Source organism: Malaclemys terrapin, chromosome 5 (assembly GCF_027887155.1).
Source record: "Malaclemys terrapin pileata isolate rMalTer1 chromosome 5, rMalTer1.hap1, whole genome shotgun sequence".
Taxonomy (NCBI): Eukaryota; Metazoa; Chordata; order Testudines; family Emydidae; genus Malaclemys; species Malaclemys terrapin.
In genome coordinates, this window is record NC_071509.1 from 2,782,610 (window position 1) to 2,804,088 (window position 21,479).

The 21,479-nt window shown below is 53.1% G+C and overlaps 1 protein-coding gene across 2 annotated transcripts in view; it reads left to right on the forward strand.

The window, feature by feature from the left end:
• Nucleotides 1–18,426, forward strand: part of ADISSP (adipose secreted signaling protein) — a 161,262-nt gene extending 142,836 nt beyond the window's left edge. For both annotated transcript variants that reach the window (XM_054029817.1, XM_054029816.1), the window contains 2 exons: nt 3,564–3,686; nt 17,021–18,426. In XM_054029817.1, coding sequence (XP_053885792.1) covers nt 3,564–3,686; nt 17,021–17,121 — 224 coding nt within the window. In that variant the 3' untranslated portion in view covers nt 17,122–18,426. The remainder of the gene's footprint in view (nt 1–3,563; nt 3,687–17,020) is intronic.
• The last annotated feature ends 3,053 nt before the right edge of the window (nt 18,427–21,479 follow it).

A 21,479-nucleotide genomic window follows, 5' to 3' on the forward strand; every position in this document is an offset into this window, starting at 1 on the left:
GCTCATTAGGAGGTGGCTTGGGGAGGACTGACCTAGGGTCACCAGGCAGCAAGTATGAAAAATTGGGATGGGGGTGGGGGGTAATAGGAGCCTATATAAGAAAAAGCCCCCAAAATTGAGACTGTCCCTATAAAATCGGGACATCTGGTCACCCTAGACTGACCCTTGGTTCTCCAGCTCCAGGGGAGAAGCCCAACAAAGCCTGCGTCGTGGCTATGGTCTGTCCAAACTCGCGGAGAGAAAGGCAGGCCAGGCTACCAATGATTACCAAGCTGCTTTCTGCTCAGGGCTGGCTCCAGGGTTTTTGCCGCCCCAAGCAGTGGGGGGAAAAAAAAAAAAAAAAAAAGCCGCGATCGCGATCGGTGGCACTTCGGCGGCAGCTCCACCGTGCCATTTTCTTCTTCGGCGGCAATTCGGCGGCAGGTCCTTCCCTCCGAGAGGGACCGAGGGACCCGCCGCCAAATTGCCCCGAAGAGCCCGACGTGCCGCCCCTTCCCCTGCTTGCTGGGCTGGTGCCTGGAACCGGCCCTGGCTGTGATCACATGACATGGGTCAGCGTTACGGCATATTACATCCTTGTCCATCAGTTGTTGGGCTGCCTTTGTGTTCGTGGTGTGTGTGGTTTTTGGCATCGCTCTGGAATCTCTCTCAGTGGGACGTATTGCTCCCTTAACATGTCCCTGTCGGTTTAAATGCTGCATCCCAAATCTCTTGCGTCCTGTTCCTGAGACAAATTGTGCACCTGTTTGATCATCTGCATTGACAGACTGCTCTTCAGCTCCAGCGCACGTGGGACTTCCGGTTCCACTGGTTCAAACTCTTCACGAAGCTTGTGCCCAGGGGGCACCCCTCACGTGCAAATGTGGTGACTGTGAGTGTGCACAGAAAGTGGGTATTTGCACGTACCGTATTTTCACACACAGTAACAGAAATTGGGCGTGCAATTGGGCACTCCGTTTTCCCACATGCAGTTTCCCACTTCACTTTGACTATTGGGCTGTTGATCTTTATTGTAAAGGTGACCCTGGCAGTCCAGGAGCTGGGATAGCTGATCCTTGGGGCTAATGCCACGTGTACCAGAGCAGATTAGCTGTAGGGCTTGCAGTTCTTCCATCTATTCTGCTCCAGTCCCCACTCTGCCTCAGGTGCCCCGGGGGAAATGGGCTCCATTACAGAGCTCTGAGACGTCTACATGGGGCGATGAACGGCTGGGGCCATCCGAGTTTGTGGCCTCTGCTTATTTTCACTCGGACCTAGTGCAGCGGGAGAGAGAAACACGGGGTGTGAAGGGCGAGGAGCAGTGTGGAGAAATGATGCTGAGTCCTGGTTTTGCCAGCTGCTGCCAGATGAAGGGAGCGTCGAGGGGAGGGCTGCCACCCGTCCGGATTTTACCCGGACGCTCCGGGTTTTGGCTTCTGTGTCCGGGGGCCATTTAAGGTTGCCAGGTGCCCAGTTTTCGACCAGAAAGTCCGCCTGAAAAGGGGACCTGGCAACCCTAAATGGCACCTGAACCAGGAGTCTGGTTACCGCGGGTCGGGGGGAGGTGCCGGGTCATTAACCCGTTCCAGTATCTGCTCAGCTGGGGCCGCCTCCTACCTGCAGGCAGGCTCCTTGAGACAATCCAGCGAGTGTCAGGGGCCTCGGGGGGAGAGGTGGGGCAGGGGGCGGGGCCTCGGGGGTAGAGGTGGGGCAGGGGCGGGGTCTCGGGGGTAGAGATGGGGCAGGGGCCGGGGCCTCGGGGTAGAGGTGGGGCAGGGGCGGGTCCTCGGGGGGAGAGGCGGGGCAGGGGCGGGGCCTCGGGGGGAGAGGCGGGGCAGGTCCTCGGGGGTAGAGGTGGGCAGGGGGCAGGTCCTCGGGGGGAGAGGCGGGGCAGGGGCGGGGCCTTGGGGGTCCAGTTACCAGCAGTTAGAAAGGTGACAACCCTAGTTGAAGGGGGCTACCCCAGCAGCAGTGGCTGGAGGGGGGTCCCTGCAGGGGCAGGCCGTGTGCTAAGGGGCCCTGAGGCACACACAGGAGCAGCAGCTGCTGCACCTTTCTCAACCCGAAACCCCCCACCCCAAACAGGGGCCGCGTAGCTGCAGAGAACCCAGTACAGTGCGACCCAGATCCCGATTGGGGCCTCCGGGTGCTGCGGCTCAGACCCTAAACGAGGGCAGCGTGTGCTCCCTTAGCAGTTGCAGCATGTCCGGGCCCCGGCTCTGCACCCCCCCACCCTCCCCGGAGCATAGCGGGGGCTCGAAGCACCTTTTCGCCTAGGGCTGAGCAAGGCCTGCGAGTGACTCCCTTTTAGTCACACTGGCAAAGTGCATGCGGTGGCCCCCTCTAGTGGCTGGTCCACAGCAGATAAAAGCCCACTAGTGCTGCCAGCCAGAGGAGTTGCTCCTTCAGCTCGAGCGGGCTGTGCAGCGGTGCTGAAGGGCCGAGGTCCGAACCCCTCTGAGGACCTCGGGCCGGGTCGTTACGCTTGCTCAATACAATGGGATTCAGCACCAGCGAGTCCCACCTACAGCGATCGCTCAGCTCAGGCTCCGATGCGAATTCCTTGAAGCCGTTTCCTGTTGCTGCGCTTCCTCGCCTCCCCATGGCTGCTCTGTGGGGTGCTGGGTTAGAGGAGTGGGTGGGTTGTCAGCTCTGACTGGCTTTGCTGTCCAAGACGGTGAATCTAGTCACCTCCCTGGCCCTCCTGGTTAGAGACGGTTCATGCCACCGGCTCTGCCTCAGCACAGACGCACCTAACAGAGCTCGCTCGGTCCGTCGGGCGTCTGGGAAACATTACCTGCTCTCCTCTGATGGGTTAAACCCCCAGGTCTGCACAGATCAGCCCCACATAGTCTGCAGCGTTGAGGAGCTGCGAGCCGAACCGTCGACTTGCTGGGTGGAATGGCCTCCTGGCATGGGCCACTGTTCATGGCGGGGCTGCTGGGCAGGGGTGCAATAGAGGGACGCTTCCCAAGCCCATTGCAGGGAGCCAGGAGAGCATCTCCCTGCCCAGAGCCGGCGTCGCCGCGAAGCTCCCGCGCTCTGTGATGGACGGGACTGATCCGAAGCACCAGCTGGTGCTCGGTGGAGCTCTAGAGCAGGTGTTTCCTGAGCATGCTGACTCTCCAGCCCTGGGAAGTGAGGGGGATCTGTAACCTCGCCAACCCTAACCCCTTCCCTGCGTTACCACCTGGCTCCTAGAGAGTGTCCGGGGGCCGGTCGCCAAGCGCTTTACAAGACAGTAAGCATCTTTATCCCCACTTCAGCAATCCAGTGGTAGAGCCTGGGTCTGCTGAGTTCCAGTCCCATGCTCTATCCATTGCCTGCTGGCTACCCCAGTTCCTTTCTGGCTCCAGGCACCGTGTGGGAATGGGCGCCTCAGTTCGAGGGCTGTACAGCTCTGTCGCAAGGTGGGGCTAGGTACGTATGGATTGGGGGGGATGTTGAGGGACCCAGAGGTGGTGCTGCCGTGACCAACGGCAAGGTCAGGAGTAGGCCAGATCTCCCAGCTCTAACCCCTGCACGACGCTGCCTTCCAGGGGCTTGGCTATTGACTCTTGGCTTTAATTCCTTCTCCATTCCAGGCTACAGTGTTAAGTGCGAGTACACCGCGCACAAAGAAGGGGTCCTGAAGGAAGAGATGATGCTGTCCAGCGAGACCCACGATGGTGCCTGCGTCAAAGTGGTCGTTCAAGCCCGGGTCATGGGTAGGTATCCCTCTAAACGGCGCTGGAAACAGGGTCCGGCGCCTTTCACTGCATGGGCCGTCTGGAATCCAGCCCTGGTGAGTGACTGCAGCCTGACCAGCGGCTGCGGCCCACTCCAAGGGGATTTAGGACGCATCAGGCAAGGCGTTTCCAGCCAGAGCACGGGGACGATCTCCCCTGGAATCCTGTGCACAATTCTGGTTACCCGTGTTCCAGAAAGAGGCATTGGGACTGGCACGGGGCAGAGGAGGGCTGCTAGGGTGGCTCGGGGAATGGAGAGCCTGTCTTAGGAAAGCACGGTGGAAGAGCTTGGCAAAACGCAGGCTGAGAGGGGATCTGATTGCTCTGTAAATCCCCTGGGGACGGGGAACCAGGGAGGGGGAAGAGCTAGTGAAGCTAAAGGACAGTGGTGGCCCAAGAGCCAATGGGGAGAAACTGGCCAGGAGTAAATTCAGGCTGGGAATGCAAAGACTGTGGGGAACACGCGGTCGAAGCGGTGGCGGCGGGGCCAGGGGGAGGAATTCATGCACGGTCAGAGCAGTAGCGGCGGGCGGCGGGGAGACACAGTCTCACTAGTTTGAAGATGGAGCTTGCTTGGCATGTGATCGGGCTGGTGTGTGGGGGTTGCCTGTGATAACAGGGGCCGGGCTCGGTGACCCAGCAGGTCCCTTCCAGTCCGGTGCCCCCAGGTGATCTGGGTTTGGCTGTGGATGTTTCATAGGTCTGCTGGCTCCAGGGCCGCAGAGCGAAGTTGCTTCACAAGCAGGACGATGACCCCGGTGAGCTGGCCCCTGGCTGTGTACGAGGGCGTCAGGGGCCGAGTCTCCCACCTTTCAGCCGTGCTCACGGGGCAGGTGTGTGGGCAGAGACACGGCCCAGCCCCTTGGTGGCGTTTGTAACCTTCCCTTCTGACTCCCCTCCTGAGGAGAGAGCTGTGATGGAAACCCCCGCTCCCCCACCTCGGAATGCCCCAGCCGCGCTGTAGCCATCTGGGAAGGATGGGGCTGGGCAAAGAAAAGAGAAGCAGGTTCCCACCCCTGGAGATGGGTCCAGTGGTTTGGGTGCTAGCAGATTGCCTATGTGACGTAGGGCCGGATTTTTCAAGGTACTTAGGTGCCTGGAGGCTTTTGAAAAGCCCACCCGGCGCCCACCTGCATCTTTAGGTGCTAAATCCCTTGACAATCTGGCCCATAGTCTCTGTGCCTCAGTTTCTATCCATCCAGTGGCGAAAGCAGTACTGTCCCATTATACACTGAGGATTGTGAAGCACAGGGAGAACAGAGACCACATAAGTACCTTAGGGGACGGAGATGCCCCTAGAGCCCCCTGTTATTTGCCTAAGGAGAGTGGGAGAAAAACAGGAAGGTGGGCGGAGGGGTTCTTAACTGCAGTGGCCATCTGCACTAGGGTCCCAGCCACTGTAGACACCCCATGCTGCATGCCAGGCTGCACGCTACGGGGATCTGACAGATCCACCCTCTGTCACCGTCCCCTTGGGCCCGGCGAACGTCGCTTGGCTTTACCGGGACGCCGGGGGAAAGGGGATGGATACAGACGCTCCTGGGGCTCCACGTAGAGGTTCAAAGCTGTGATGCTGACCCCTCGCTCTCCGGTTTACGTGGGCTGAGGTTTCCTAGTGAAGGGGAGCTCCGGGAGGTGTGTGTGTGTGGGGTGTCTCTTGCCATTTTCAAGCCAGCCGGGCGGGGTTGAATTGTCTGATTGTGGATTTGCTGCTTCCCCGTGCCCTGTGTGCATCGTGGGCAGGGCTGGGCTGAGGCGGGGCGAGCGGCAGCGCGACACTTTAAATCTGTCTTCGGTGCTTGGTTGGGGTGTCGCACCGAGGCTGGGAGCCAAACGGATGCCCAGATTTGGGGCTGGGAAGGAATTTCCCAGCTCAGATGAGCAGGGTCCTTGGGGGTTTTCACCTGCCTCTGCAGCCTGGGACACAAGCCGTCTGATGGATCATGTGGGCACATCTCACCTGATCAACCTCCTTGGGCACTGGCTACCCCTCGGTCCCTCCTGTCCCTGCCTGGGCCACACAGCAGTTGGGTTTCTTGGGGACTGAAATGCTGAGTCGGACCCGAGTGACCAGGTTCCCTGCAGGGGTAACAGGGCGGGATGGAGCGGCCTGGGCTACGCAGGGCAGACTAGAGCAGTGTTTCAAATTGTCCCAAGCGTATTTACTGAGCTAGCCCCTGCCTGGCTGCATCTCCCAGTGGTTTCAGTAGAAGTTTCAGATGCCCAAGCCCCTGCAGAATTGGGCCCTGACTCGGCTCAAAGGAGTCTTCTATCTCTTGGCAGATTCAGAAGGGGGGGCCCGACGCCACAGGAGATGGGCCTTTCCTCTCCAGATTATTCCGATCAAGCCAAGATTGGCGATGGCTGGAGGGTGCTGCCCTCTGGCTGTGTTGCATGGCCCCTTGTATGAAGGGTGTGGTGGATGTCAGGCCAGTTCCCAGTGGGAGAAGCATCCACGTGACCACCCTCACCACTGGCCATTCTCATTGACTACCTCAGCAGAGAGGCCAGGGGCCGAGTGGGGTGGGCCATGAAGACTGGATTCCCTCCAGGCCAAGGCAGAGACACGTTGGCAGGGCAGGGTTGGGAGAAGCTGGCTGTGCCGCTTCCGTTCTGCAGATAAGCAGAGGTCTCCAGGGCTCTCATCACCTGGCCTCTTCCACCAGCTGGGGCCTCTCCCCCAGCAGCCAGCCAGGCTCAGAGCTCGTCTCTTATCCCACTGCAGTAGGATCAATGGCCCCACGCTCTGGATTACACCATTACGGGGCTTGCTGTGTGAGTGACAGCGCAGGTGGGTCCAGCCAAAGCCCCTCTTGGAGCTGGAGCCGAATCAGAATCATGGATCCATCGATCCTTGGACTTAGAGCAGTTTCAGCTCCTGAGGCTGGGAAGGGGCCTGCGCCAATGGCTGTCGGAGTTGATGGAAAATCTCCCGTTGACTTCAGTGGGCTGAGGATCAGGCCCCAGCTCTGCAGCTGGCAACCTAAACTGGGCTGGCTGCAGGATCCCTGGGTGGGTTCTCTGGCCCGTGCTCTCAGGAAGGCAGACTAGAGGATCATGGATTCCAAGGCCAGGGCAATTGTGACCCTCCAGTCTCACCTCCTTTATAGCCCAGGCCAGAGACCTGCCCCACAATAATCCCTAGAGCCGAGCTTCCAGAAAACCAGCCCGTCTTGATGTAAAACTTGCCGGTGCTGGAGAATCCACCACGCCCCTGGGTAAGTTGTTCCAATGGTTAATTTCTCTCAGAATGGACCCAATGGTTAATGCTCAGAATGGACCCTTGACATCCGTGCAGTGGAGGGTGTGTCCAAGCAGCAAGTTCAGTTGAAATCCTGGAATCCTTTGCCTGAGTCCTGATAAAGAGAAGCGAGCGTAGCACAAAGGCGCGAGGAGCCAGCCTGCTCAGTTACGTCACCCTTTAGATGTCTCCTGGTTTATTAACCTGCCAGGGATTTAAACGAGAGTATATTACTTCCTGCAAAAGGACGGGGACTCCCTTTGCTGCCAGCATATGCCCAGAGCCAGCTCCCCTAGCGCCCAAGAGAGCTCTGCTCCTTGTGCTGGCTGGCGTATCAGCCCCCGTGCATCCTTACCCTACTGCAACTAGAATGCAGCACCTCTAATGGAGTGATTGAGCTGGCAACAGCAGCTGTTCTCTCTTTGAGCTGCAAGCAGCAAAATCCCGGGCTGAGGACTTTTGATAAAATATTGTACCCGGCACTATTAATTTCCACAACGCTCTGCAAATCTACAGCTGCCTCCGCTGTCCTGAAGGGCTAAATAAGGCAAGATAAAATGTAGGGTGCTGGGGTGTGGGGGCAGGTCCATATAGAGGATAATAGCCTACTACTTCTGCTGCTCAGCTGAGCTGATGCCTTTAGCTCAAGTGATGGAACTCTGTGTTTTGGTGTGAAAGGGTTAGGGTTCAAATCCAGTTGGCTGCCTGCTGTATGTCTTGGGGGGTTCACAGACGGTAACAGCTCAGGAGGGGAAGGTTGCTGTGGGGGTTATTGATAAGGGAGGAGGAATTGAGAAGCTGGATATGAGTCAGCAGTGTGCCCTTGTTGCCAAGAAGGCCAATGGCATATTGGGCTGCATTAGTAGGAGCATTGCCAGCAGATCGAGGGAAGTGATTACTCCCCTCTATTCGGCACTGGTGAGGCCACATCTGGAGTATTGCATCCAGTTTTGGGCCCCCCACTACAGAAAGGATGTGGACAAATTGGAGAGAGTCCAGCAGAGGGCAACGAAAATGATCAGGGGGCTGGGGCACATGACTTACGAGGAGAGGCTGCGGGAACTGGGCTTGTTTAGTCTGCAGAAGAGAAGAGTGGGGGGGGGGGGGGGTTGATAGCTGCTTTCAACTACCTGAAGGGGGGTTCCAAAGAGGATGGATCTAGACTGTTCTCAGTGGTGGCAGATGACAGAACAAGGAGCAATGGTCTCAAGTTGCAGTGGGGGAGGTCTAGGTTGGATATTACGAAACACTATTTCACTAGGAGGGTGGTGAAGCACTGGAATGGGTTACCTAGGGAGGTGGTGGAATCTCCTTCCTTGGAGGTTTTTAAGGCCCGTCTTGACAAAGCCCTGGCTGGGATGATTTAGTTGGGGATTGGTCCTGCTTTGAGCAGGGGGTTGGACTAGATGACCTCCTGAGGTCCCTTCCAACCCTGATATTCTATGATTCTATGAATTGTTTGAGGTAAGTTGCTGTAGGTTGTTTCCAGTTAAGCAGCCCTCATCTCCTGCCTACTTCCAAGCAGGTACAGAGCAAGGGGAGAGCCCCATGGGTTCAGGGAGTCCCCTAACTAATATGCAGAGTTTGTTGGTGTTTCTGTCCAGAAAGAGCTGCTCGTGTTTTACCCCTCGATTCACAGATTCCAAGGCTGACGGCCTAGTCTGACTTCCTACATACCACAGGCCGGAGACCTGCCCTTCCTGCAGCCCTGCCTGCGGGCACTGCCTCTCGTGTAGTCTGCTGTTGCTGTGTGTCCCATTCCGCTGACTCAGCCGGCGGCTGGGTGGAAACGCTCTTGGCTCGTCACGTGGCGGCTTTTTTGTGCCCCACCCACATGGGCTGCTGGGGCGGGTCCGCGAAACTGACCGGCCCGGCTACGCTGGCCAAGCTGAGCAATATGCAGAAAGCAAACTAGGGCACCAGTCTTGCAAACACGGGCATGACTCCAAGCGCTTTACGCAGCCCTGAGGCGGCTGAAGCACGTGCCGAAGGTTTGCAGGATGGAGGCCTGGATTTTAAACGATTCTTTCCCCTGATGTTACTAATCTCCCAGTTATTATTAGTAACACCACTCGGAGACACGGAGCTTGTTTCCAGGCCGATGTTTAACCCGACAGTGCCCCCTTAATTCCCTGAGCTTCTTATCAGCCCCGCTGCGGCGTAAGGGGTGACTCATCCCAGCAGAGCTTGGACAGGCTGGCGGCTTCCCACCGACCCTGATGATAAAAAAAAAAATCGCTGAGAAAATGAGGCTTGAAGAACTGCAGTGGACAAAACAGCTTTTCAAGCTCTGAGACCGAAATCCCCTGGCGCCCGCAACTGACGCTTGGCATCACGGCCGACGCTGCCTGCCAACGGAGCGATAACCATCTTGGCTGGAGAGAGAGAGAGAGGATGGGGAGCCAGGACATTTAAGGCCTGATCCAAAGCCTCGGGCAGTCAATGTGCAGCTCCACTGACTTCAGCGACCCTTGGATCAGCTCCTTACAACGGCTCAGCAAGCCAGGGCGTGTGGTGCCTCGGGCCGCTCTCAGCTGGGTGGCTCGGGAACAGCTGGCTCTGCACCTCTTCCCGGAGGGCAGCGCTTGCGTCTGCGAGTGATAAGGCGCTGCCGTTGTTCGCGGCACAAGCACCCAGTCCAATTTAGATCTACAGCGAGGAGAGCTGCAGAGGTTTCCGTTGAAACGGCCGGCTTCCAGCGCAGACGCAGCGCTGCATCATGCAGCTCCTCGCTGCAGTGTTTGACGGGCCGCGACGTCTCTGCCGTTCCCCGGCAGATGAAAATGGGCGGCTCTGTCCCAGCAATGCAGCAAAAGTGGGGTTGGCAGAGCTGTTGGGCAGGAGCTGATGGAGATGGACTGGGCTGCTTAAAACGGCCTTCCCCAGCCTCTCAAAGAGCGGAGGTAATAGCCGTGGGAGGCCCAGGCAAGTGTGTAGGCCAAAGCCAGCAGTGACTTAAATGGAGGTGTGAATTATATCTGACACCCAGACGCTCTCACGCTGAGCATGTGCCGTGACTGTGATCGCAGGCCGTGGTGGCATCTTGGTGAACTGGTGTGAATCCGGAGTAACTCGGGAGTGGCAGGCTGGGTTTACACCAGTGTGACGGGGATCGGGGTCTGACCCAATCAGAGGGAAAGGAATGTCACTTGGCATTCAGCGAGCGTAGCTCATGCGCTGAGGGAGTGGAGAGCTGCTGCTTTCTCTGTGAGTCTCTCCCTGTACCAGACCTGGGGCTTAAATAATGAATCCCGAACACTAAATTTGGTGCTAAAATGCGCTGGACTCCACTTGGAACTCATAGTTACCTATGGCACGGGAGCGACAGCGTGATCCAGTCGACAGAGAGCCTGGGGTTTGTCCCTGGCTCTGCCATTGGTGCACTGGCACTGCGGGAAACTGGCCTGTGCCTCAGTTTCCCCATTTGGAAGGTGGGGAATGGACTTACCCACTTGTCTTTTTACAACCAGAGGAGAACTTGTTCAGCCATCAGTGCCCACCACAGCCAGTCGTTTCCTCTTCAGCTAATGTGACGTGCCCAGAGGCCACGGTGATGGGTGCCCATAAGGCGAGGGACGGGTAGTTAGTGTTAGACACGCTCTAGGATCCGTGATGCCCAAGCAGCCCCCTCGGATGCGGTTTTCCAAATCTGTCTCAACTCCTTGCTGCCATCTGCTGGCTCTGTAGAGGATTCATCTTCTCTCTCCCTGGTTTAGAGATGGCTTTCTCCTTACCCGCATTACGATATGCAGCAGGGTGGCTTTGAAGCTGATTCTGTATAATCTCTCCTTTCCCTCGGAATAATTACCCAGTTTTGGACACATCCTATTAACGGGTCCGAAGCTGCTTGTCACATCCTCCGCGTCTGCTGCGGCTGCGAAACTCCATGTGAGCTTCTGAGGGTCTGTGACCACTGCTGGACACCTCCCCTATATTCTGCGGGGTGGATCCCATTCACTAGCCCCAAGGCTGCTAGCTGGGGGGAGCTCTGGATCCCCTCTCTGTGGCGGTGCCTTTGCTTAGATCAGCGCATCGTCCGAGGCCAACGGGCTGCAAGCGGCTGGGCACCAGCTCCCTGTGAGACACTGGAGACGGTTGGCGGTATTCTTGCCCCTGGACTTGCCGAACGGCGAGCGACGGGGCTGCCTGTCTGGTGGGGGTAGTAACCTCCCTGCCCGTGTCACGCGTGCAGGAATGCGGCTCTTCTGTAGGCTCGTTAGCAGCCCATGGAATTTGCAAAGATGAATTCCGTTAGCGGAGCGCAGCCTCCAAAATGCAGTTTATTTAGATCTACTGCCGGTTGCCCGGGACCCCGGATCTGCGGTGGGGCAGAGGAGTGCTGACTTTCCTCCCCCATCCCACGGGAGCCATTCTTCAGGCCCCCCGCAGTGACTGGGGAGGGCTGGGGTCAGGGGATTCCCCAAGTAACATCACACTGAGCCTGCAGCCTTCACAGAACGCTGGGTCTTGCCCCGCAGGCTGGAGCCCCCCCTGAGCCATGGGGGAGGGTTGGGAGGCAGCATGGGGGGGCTATGCTGCTGTGGCGCCTGGGAAGCGACGGAAGGTGGCTCTGGTTTGGGGGTCCCTGTGGCAAATACGCCGCCCGCTAGGGACGGCTCCTGAAGCAGAAAATAAGGCGGTGGAGGGAGACCGGCAAGGTCCTTGCCCAAGCCTGTGTCCCAGCTAGGCCAGGCTCTGCTCTGAATGTGACTCCCTTTGCTGCAGCCTCAATGAGATCGGCCCCGAGGCGCCGGTCCAAGGTCCCCAAGGAACCTCTCCCGGGCTCGTGGCTTTACGGCACGAGGAGACCATGGCCCCCATTCAGCAAAGGATTTAAGCGCATGCTTAAAGTTAAGTACGTGCTTTGTGGAATCAGGGCTGGACAATTCTAAGGAGCCAGGTTGGAGGTTCCCTTGCAGAGGGTCCGATATGGAGCCATCCTTTACAAGCATCAGCCCTCGAATTAATATCCTGCCTACGTTAACATCACACTGCACAGGAAATTTGTTTTCTCTGGCGCCTGCGAGCGAATGGAATTAATGAACTGGAGATTGAGCCGAAGCGAGATGAGGGGGCCATTAGCAGCGATATGCAGAGCAGCCTGCCCCCTTGCTCGGCAGATGGAAGCAAAGATTGAGCAGCAGATCCACTGAAATGTGGTTTTTAATAAAACTTCAAAACTGCAATAAAAGCCCCAGGAAAACTGGAGTCCTGCAGCGGTTCAGAGCTGATACAGCAGCAGGGAAGTGACTGGCTGTCCTGCGACTCCTGGCACAGTTGGGAAGGAGGTTGGTGTGGGGAGCAGAGAATTGCGGGGTGGGTGGGAAGGTTCCCAGAAGCACAGAGATGGACCTAACCCAAACCAACCTGTCTGCTGACCAGTTTTGCCTTCTGAAGGTCAAAAATGGACCTTTCCTCCTAGAACAGCACCTCAGTGGCTGGGCTAGGAACTGGGACAGCCCCCAAAGTCCTCAGGCCCAGGAGACAAGCCAGTCACCCGAGGGATAATTTTACCTTTTGGGGTGTATTCTAAATACAGGGGAGACTGATTTAAATCCAGGTGCTTTAAATCGCCAATGGGAAAGCCTGGATTTAAATACTCGATTTTAATCAACTTTTCCATTGGTACTTCAGTTATTTTCTAAAGAAAGGTGCATTCTCATTGCTTGATACAACCATTAAAACATCTTCATTTACAACTAAAGAGAATCTTTACACTAGACTAGTATATCTTTTTGCTACCTAGGACGGTGCACTGTAACTAGTTAAGCAATGACTGTATTTAGCCTAATATTTTAGATTCGTATTCATTCATTGTACATAGTACGTTAGAAAATGGCGAATGACATGTTGCTTATTTACTAGATAATTAACTTACTGGCCATGATTTGTGTCAAGCTGCATTGGGATGGTAATTGGACTTCAATTAAACACAGACCAGCCTATAAAATGTATTGTTACTAAACATAACAAGCCCTGAGTGCAGTACCTAAGCTATCATGCCATATTGGTAGCGCTTGACCTGAAAAGGTAGATGTTTTCCCCGATGCTTTATATAGAAAAGCACCTTTAACTCACAGTTTTTGATAGAGGCTCGTGGATTCAGCATTTATATTTTGTAGTTAAATATGTTAAGAAATTATAATAAACTTAGGCCCTTGACATATTTTGTGTTAAGTTCAGATTTCATTTTAAATAGGTGTATTTTTAAAAAGAAAAACTTCTTATAATTTGAATAACATAAAAAATATCCAATTTAAAGCAACCCCCCCTGATTTCCCCCCTCCCCAAATCATTGGTTTTTATCCACCCTGCCTAAATGTGGGGTGGGGATGGAAGTAGCCAGTGTGTCCTGGGAGTTGGTGCCCCGTGAAAGGCTTAGTTGGCCAACCCAGTCAGGTTGTTTGGGGAATAAGGGCCCATTTGTCTGTTTGTTCAAACATGCATGTAAAAAATGCACGCTCCATTGCATGCCTAATGTGTGTGTGCACCTACTCTGGAGATAACACCTAGCTCAGATCAGCTGTAGAATTCAAAGCGCCTGACGTCAGTAGCATTATCCCCATTTTACAGATGGGGAAAGAGAGGCAAAGTGACTTGCCCAAGGTCAGCCAGCAAACCAGTGGCAGAGCCAGGAATAGAGCCCGGGTCTCCTAAGCTGTGGTCCAGTGTCCACACTGGCTCTCGATCGCAGGCTGAAGTGACTTTTTCTTGTTATAAAAATTGAAAATGTTAAATTGGTCAAAATTGAAATCAAACAATTTGTTCCACCTGAAACTCATTTTTTGGACTTTTAAAAATTGCCAGTGAAGTGAAACAGCCTCGAGAATGGAGCTTGTTCGTAACTGAACAAAAGGTTATGGCTAAGGCCCTACCAAATTCACATTCCATTTTGGTCAATTTCATGGTCATAGAATTTTAAAAATAGTAAATTTCATGATTTCAGCTATTTAAATCTGAAAGTTCACAGTGTTGTAACTGTAGGGGTCCTGACCCAACGCTGAAGGCAGCAGCGCAGAAGTAAGGGTGGCATGGTATGATATTGCCACCCTTACTTCTGTGCTGCTGTTGGTGGGGCTCTGCCTTCAGCGCTGGGCACCCGGCCAACAGCCGCCGCTCTCCGGCCACCCAGCTCTGAAGGCAGCACGGAAGTAGGGGTGGCAGTACCGCGACCCCACTACAATAACATTGTGACACACACCCCCACGACCCTCTTTTGGGTCGGGACCCCCAATTTGAGAAACGCTGCTCTCCCCGTGAAATCTGCATAGTATAGGATAAAAGCACACACAAGACCAGATTTCACGCGGGGAGAGACCGGATTCCACAGTCTGTGACACTTTTTTCACGGCCGTGAATTTGGTAGGGTCCTAGTTATGGTGGTTCTTTCAAAAGTTTGCATCTGAACATTGACTTAATACAGCTTTGAAACTTTACTATGCAGAAGAAAAATGCTGCTTTGAACCATCTGAATTTAAATAAAACAAGCACAGAAACAATTTCCTTATCTTGTCAAATCTTTTTTTTTTTTTTTAACTTTCCCTTTATTTTTGTAGAAGTTTGTTTAGCACAGTCCTGGGGTTTTTTGGTCCCTGCTGCTGCCTGATTGCATACTTCTGGTTCCAAACGAGCTGTGTGAATGACTGGTCAGTTCGTAACTCGGAGGTTCGCTGGAGTCATTATTTGCACAACTCTTATCATTCAGTTGTTCACATTGACACCAAGATCCTTTCACTGAGTTAATGCAGCTGATTTGGGCACGTAAGTCGTTCAGATCATTCCTTCCAGTGCACGTCGCCTTGCATTTATCAGCCTTGCATTTGATCTTCCGTTGCCTTTCACCAGGCCTGCTTTGGTCCTTAGTTTTCTCCGCTCTGTGTCCTAAATACGGCACGCAGTTTCAATGGTGAGATCATGAACCACTGGAGCAATTTCCCAAGGATCATGATGGATTCTCCATCACTTGCCATGTTTAAATCAGGATGGGATGTTTTTCCAAAATCTCAGCTCTAGGAATAATTGTGGGGCAGGTCTGTGGTCTGTGTTATACGGGAGGTCAAACTAAATGATCACAATGGTCCCATCTGCCTTGGAATCTGTGAATCTAAATAATATTGTGTCATTGGTGATTTTTGCCATCTTGCTGCCCACCCCATTTTCCACATAACTAATAGATTCTTTAAGCAAAATCCTAAATAATTATGAGCTGAGTGACCCGTGATCCAGCCTCTCTCGCAGAGCACAGTAATTTGTGAGCGATTGTGGGATTCTGTATAATTATTTTTTTGTTGGCTAATTGGAAATGTTAATTAGAATAGGGTTTTACCAGTACTTTGTTACCTCTCTTTACATCTCTCCTTCTGTAATGTAATTAGCTTTTTAATTGGCTTCTTTGAATCATAGATGTGTCGGACTGGAAGGGACTTCACAAGGTCATCTCGTCCAGTCCCCTGCACTCAAGACAGGACTATAATAACGACACCATCCCGGATAAGGGCTTGTCTAACCTGTTCTTTAAAACTTCCAACGATGGAGATTCCACAACCTCCAGGGGTCAAGTATCAGAGGGTAGCCGGGTTAGTCTGTATCCACAAAAACAACAAGGAGTCTGGTGGCACCTTAAAGACTAACAGATTTATTTGGGCATAAGCTTTCGTGGGTAAAAACCTCACTTCTTCGGATGCACCAGACTCCTTGTTGTTTTTGTAGATACAGACTAACACGGCTCTCTTTATTCACCTCTGCTTCCAAATGCATTATTACTCATTTCGCCCTCACTCATCATTGGTGTTCTGTTGGCAGTGAAATTACATTCAGTATAATTAATTTATCAGAAAGCCATGCAGACTCTGCAATCGTGGTATCTTTCCTTTTTTTCCCCCTGACCTGGAATGTGACAGAAAGCTTGCAATTTAATATTAATTTTGCAATTAGGGAAGTGAGAGGATGTGATCTTTGTCAGTTTTGTTAATTGGAAATGTTAATAGGGAAAAATCTGCGTAAAAGATGAGAATCTCCTCAAATACTCTCTGTCACTGAACTTGTGACATTGCAGAATACTGTGTTTGTACCCTTTTGCTGTATGATACAAGGAAGGTCTGGGGACATGTGTTGCGATTGTTTTGTATGTAAGGTTTGACATTCCTGGTATTTCGAACCATCCTTATTGATGGATAAATCTTGGGATGATTCAGACGTGTGAAGTAGGAGCTGTTAAATGAAAGGCCGGATGCCTCAATCTTCACTAGAGATCTTGCCACCCACGCATGGCTCTGATTCAGGCAGGGACGTAGGCGTGTGAGTAAGCCTCATTGACTTCAGTGGAACTATGCACGGGCTTAATGTTATAACCCATCCTGAAGTACCTTCCTGAATCGGGGCCGATTGCATTAAACAGGTGTTAATAAAAACTGTTGGAAACAGGCTCAGTAAAAGGCACACTCTCCCCACAAATCAGGTTTCACTTGCTCAATTTCCCAGGTGCCAGTGTAACACCAACAAACCCAGCGGCAGCAGGTGGGATCAAACCTGGGAGCTCTGAAGCCTTGTGTATGAACCTCAACTCAGTCTACTGCATGAGCTGAAAGACCCATGACTCTTAGCCAAGGCTGTAGCAGACTCATCAATCTCTATGGCCTAGGGCCACTAGAGGGCGACGAGTTACACCAGCATGAAGGATGCTGGATTTAGAAGGCAGGACACCTGGGTTCTGTTCCCTCCTGTGTGACCGTGGGCAAGTCACCCCTTCTCCTCCCACGTTTTGTCTCTTTAAACTGTAAGCGTTTGGGGGCAGGGGCTGTCTCCTGCTAGGTAAAGTGCACAGCACCATGGGGCCCAACTTCTAGGCTCTGCTGATTCACAAATAATCAGAAACTCCTTGTCCGGAAAGCGACAGAAAGATGCATGTGAACGATACCAGCTGCGGTCTCACTGGCAGGCTCTATATCCCTCCCTCCTGGGAAGATACGATTTGCCCCCTGCATTTCCACGATCCAGGCCTAAGCTAGCGTAGCCGGGTATCCGTGAGCATCCGGTGAGCTCCATCCCTGTATTGCTCCATTCTGTCTTGCAGATCGCCACCACGGCACACCCATGCTGCTGGAGGGGGTCCGGTGCATCGGGGCGGAGCTGGAGTACGATTCGGAGCAGAGCGAGTGGCCCGGGTTCGACTAGCCGTTGAGGACCGCCTCCTCCTTTTAGGTTTTAAATTTAAGCTTGAAATGTAAGAAAAACAAATAGTTCACTGGCTGCAGGATTCTGAACGCTCTAGTTTTGTGGTCACCAATGGAGCTTGTCTTGTGAGGTCTGGGTGCTGTGCTTTCACCCCCCTTCCCCTAATAGCAAACCAAACCGTAGGCCAGTCGTTGTCAAGGGTTTTGTGAAGAGCAGGTGGCGGCTTTTGACTCTGGCTCAGAGCTGAGAGCAAAGCCAGGGCCGTCACGGATTGGGTCAGGGTTCTCATCATCTTTTCGGCCTTAAAACTAAACTCTGTGTGCGCGCGCACGGGGCTGTACATGCTGGCATGCAAGTGGATGCCCAACCTCCTGAGCAAGTGTCATCTACCGGGCATCTGTCATATCAGAATATTATTTCTTATCCTTAAATGTTGGTTATTTTTTCCTTCTCTTTAGTGATCTTATCGTCGCATGTGGCGTTGTCCAAAGTTTCTACAGCTGCCATTTCAAAACTGAACAGCTGATGTTTTCTACTATCTCCAGTGGTGGGGTTGGTAAATACACCGGGTGGGGTGCGGTAGCTTCATATGCGTTGACTGTTTAGTTTGGGTTTAGTCTCAGGAGTATTTCCAAAAAGCAGGCATCTGTTGCCTTCCTGAGATTCAGGAGCAATCCCTTGTCGCAAGCCATACGGTGTCTTGTTCTCTCTTTCTGCTGCTGCTGCAATTTTATTTTATTTTTCATGATCTTTCAGGATGCGTGTTTAAACGCTTCGGGCTGGATTCTGATCCCAGTTGAAATCTGGAATTAACTCCACTTTCCCCCAGTGGGTAACTCCAGATTGAGTCCATTGGCTTTTGGGGAGTTAACGCCAAGTTTACACCATTGCTGACTGAGAGCCGAATCGGTCTCGTAAGGGTGCATTCTGCCTTCAGCGGTGCAGATTTAACTCTCTCTAAAAGCAGTGGGGTTGTGTGCATGTATCTGAAGGCAGAAGTTTCCCTTTAGGTTGGGTTGTTTGAAGGCATTTAGGAGAGTTGGGGGCTCAGTTCCACTGGGAGTTGGTTGCTTCACCCTCATAGACACCTTTGAAAATCCCAGTCTGAATTTTCATTTCTTAAATGTTGTCTGGTGGTTTTTGTTTTTTAAGACACACGGTACAAGGACCAGGAATAGTGGTTCAGTTCTGAAAGCAACAGAAGGATTTATGTGCCTCTCTCTATATATGTGTATGTGTGGGTTTTTTAAGTACAAAAAATATCTATAAAGGAAAATAATAAACTTCAGTTGGAACAAAACAGAACTTGGTTTGTTTGGAGTAAAACTCTCTCCGGTGTTTGTTTGTCTTGGTGCTAATTCATGTTTGCACAGTGCTGGGCCTGCTTTCACTAACAGGCTATAGATTTTTCTCTCTATTGTATACTTGGGAAAGTCATTTTTTGTAACGTCTTGAAAATCTTTCTGTTCTAAGTTAGACTTCCTTGTGAGAGCTGCAGCAGGCGCTTCTGCAGCGCAGCCTCCAGAGCTTCCCTTCGACTTCCTGGAGGTACGGATTATTAGTTAATGTTTGGCTCACCAGGGCGTCTTGGAGCCCCAGTCACGGACCCGGATCTCATTGTGCCAGGCGCTGGACAAGCACAGAAAAAAAAGGCATTCCCCACCCTAAAGAACTCAGTCTAAGTATAAGACAAGAGAGAGCTGATGGAGCCAGACAGAATGTGAGCACAAGGCTAGCAGGACGGACAGTGGTTGTGCAACACACCAGCTATGTCATGTGTTAAGGTTATTGTTGGCATCACAGCAGATGAGAGTTAAAGAGGGACTTCTTGGGGGAGGGGGCACTCGTGTTCCCGTTTTCAGAGATGCCGTTCACTTCAGATTCATTCGGAGAGTGAGTTGCTTGAGAGATAGTGGCCAGCTGCTCAGAGTTAGATACCACAGAGTTGGGCTTGCTATGAAGATGCAATTCGACACGTAGTGCTGGAGAGGAATGAACAGAACCTCATGGCTCCATCCTCGTCACAGCAAACCCTTCCGCACGGGGCTCTCTCCGACCAGCACTACCCCAGCCCAAACAACCTCAGTGATCCGAAACTCAGATGAGCAATGTGTGCTGGCTGAGGACTTTCAAGTTTCTTTGCCTTCTCCAAGTGAAAACCCAAGGACCGGGCCCTTTCCCGCTGACCTTGTGGAGTAGGACCTCACCTGGTGGGAACCCGGGCCTGGAGAATGTGAAGAGCAGGGATTCCGTCACAACCATGGAGAAGAATCTCGGGGGCGAGGTCAACCGCTTCTTCTTGTATAAGGTGGGTCGGTTGTTAGAACCTGAAATGTGCTCGCTCGGGGCTTTTAGCACGGCCACCCCAGGCTGTGACGGTTTGGGTAAGAAACCTGAGCTCAGAAGGACGGTGTGGCGCAGAAGGAGCATCTTTTAGCTTAGTCACGGCCATGTTAAAGTCCCAGGACCAATGAGGTTGGGTAGTTTAATGAAGGGGGCAGGGCTTCAAATGTGTCACGTCCCACCTGATCCTGTCTCTGGGCTGCAGAGACGCTTGTCTGCTTCCTCTGCTTTATGGCCAACTGACATGGCTGCCAAATGAGCATGACGTTCATCTCCGGTGCAGCTCTAGACACGTGCCGAGGATCAAGCTGTTTGTGGGGCGTGTTTGTTATGTGATCTGCCTGGGCTTGTGCGCAACACGCCATAAAGCTTTTCCATTTAACGTGATCCGGGCTGCGTGGAAGGGGTATTCAAGGCACCTGCTTAGCGAGGACATGCCCTGGAACCGCTGTCCTTGGCCAGGAGCAAAGCTGGCATGGCGAGGGGATCCTAGGTTGGGATGAGACGTGATCTAGTTCCTGCGACCAGACTCGGAGCTGGCCACCCCCAAAGTGTCATGGACACATGTGCTGTGTGTTACACTCCTGTGCCAAAAACACGTCTCGTCCAATCATGGACTAGAAACATCACCATGTGCCAGAGGTGAGCCAACCGCCTAGTGGGCGTGAGCGTTCAGTGAGCAGCCTTGAGTTGGCAAACGGTCAGAAAACACGTGACCGCTAAGTGCAGTCGAAGGGAACTAGGCTTGGTTGGCACCAATTTTCTAGCCGAAAAGGGAATAGAATTGAAAGGACAGGATGAGCCTTGAAATCAAAGCAGCACGAGTCCTACCGAGTGGCAGTGTGGGCTAGTGGGTAGGGGACAGGCCTAGACCTAGGGGACCTGGCTCTATTCCTGGTGCTTTCCACCCAGCCACTCGGTGTGTATCATGTCAATTTCGTCTGTAAGTTCTTGGAGACAGAGACTGTCTCGTCCAATGTGTGTGGACAGCGCCTAGCACAGTGGAGCCCCGATCTCAGTTCGGGCCCCACGGGGCTACTGTTCTGCAAATAAATCCCATGTTTCGGGTTGAAGCTGAATTAGGTATTAAATACCAATGAGAACCCATCAGCGACCAGAGCTCCACGCTCTGAAATCCTAGCCGGCTCCCCGTTGGATTGTCCAGCCAGCTGGTAACTTAGACCTGTGGTCCTAGGTACATGAGTCACCTGGAAAGAGGAAGAAAGATGGTGGAGCGTGGAATATGCTCCGGCACATAAATCACTATCAATCACTTCCCCTGCCCTCCTGGGAGCCTTCCAGACATTAACTGGGTAATTGCTTTCTGCTGCTACTCACTGGCCCTGTGTCTATGGATTGCAGGCATCATTGGAGACAGCAGGGTTTTCCTTTCCCTAAGGCAATTTGTGCAATGATTAAATCAGCTTGGAATGAAACCTAAAGGGGGGAGAACATAGCTCCCCCTTCGGCTAACTCCCCAAAGACCTTCACTGCATGGTGCCACGTGCTCCAGCGGCCCTGGCTAGTCCACACTGGGGAGCCGGGTTGTTGAATTAGAGTTAATGGCTTAGCAGCAGAGCGCATTGGTGCTTGAACAGCCCATGCTGGTCCCATCAAGCCAATTAGAAGCTGCTATGTTTGTTTGACTTGACACATTTCAGACAAGGGGAGCAGAGAGCTCTTGGGATTCGGGCACCGCAGCCAGGTTGAGAAGACTCTCCACTCAATTGCTGCTCTGCTCTGGACTCCTGGTGTGACCTTGGGCAAGTCCTTTAACCGCTTTCGGTCTGGCCGCACTGCGCTGTAAACCCAGGTCTGTGGGACCCAGGCATGGGGACTCAGCGTTTCCAAGCCTACGCTTGAGCGTCCACCCTGGGCTTACAAGTGCTGGGCCCCAGTCTCACCGCTGTGCTAACACATCCATATGGTGCTACGCCGACCTTCTGACTCGGGGCTGCAGCTTGAGCTGCGTCCACACTGCAAAATGGCCAGACTTGGGCCCGAATCACAACAGG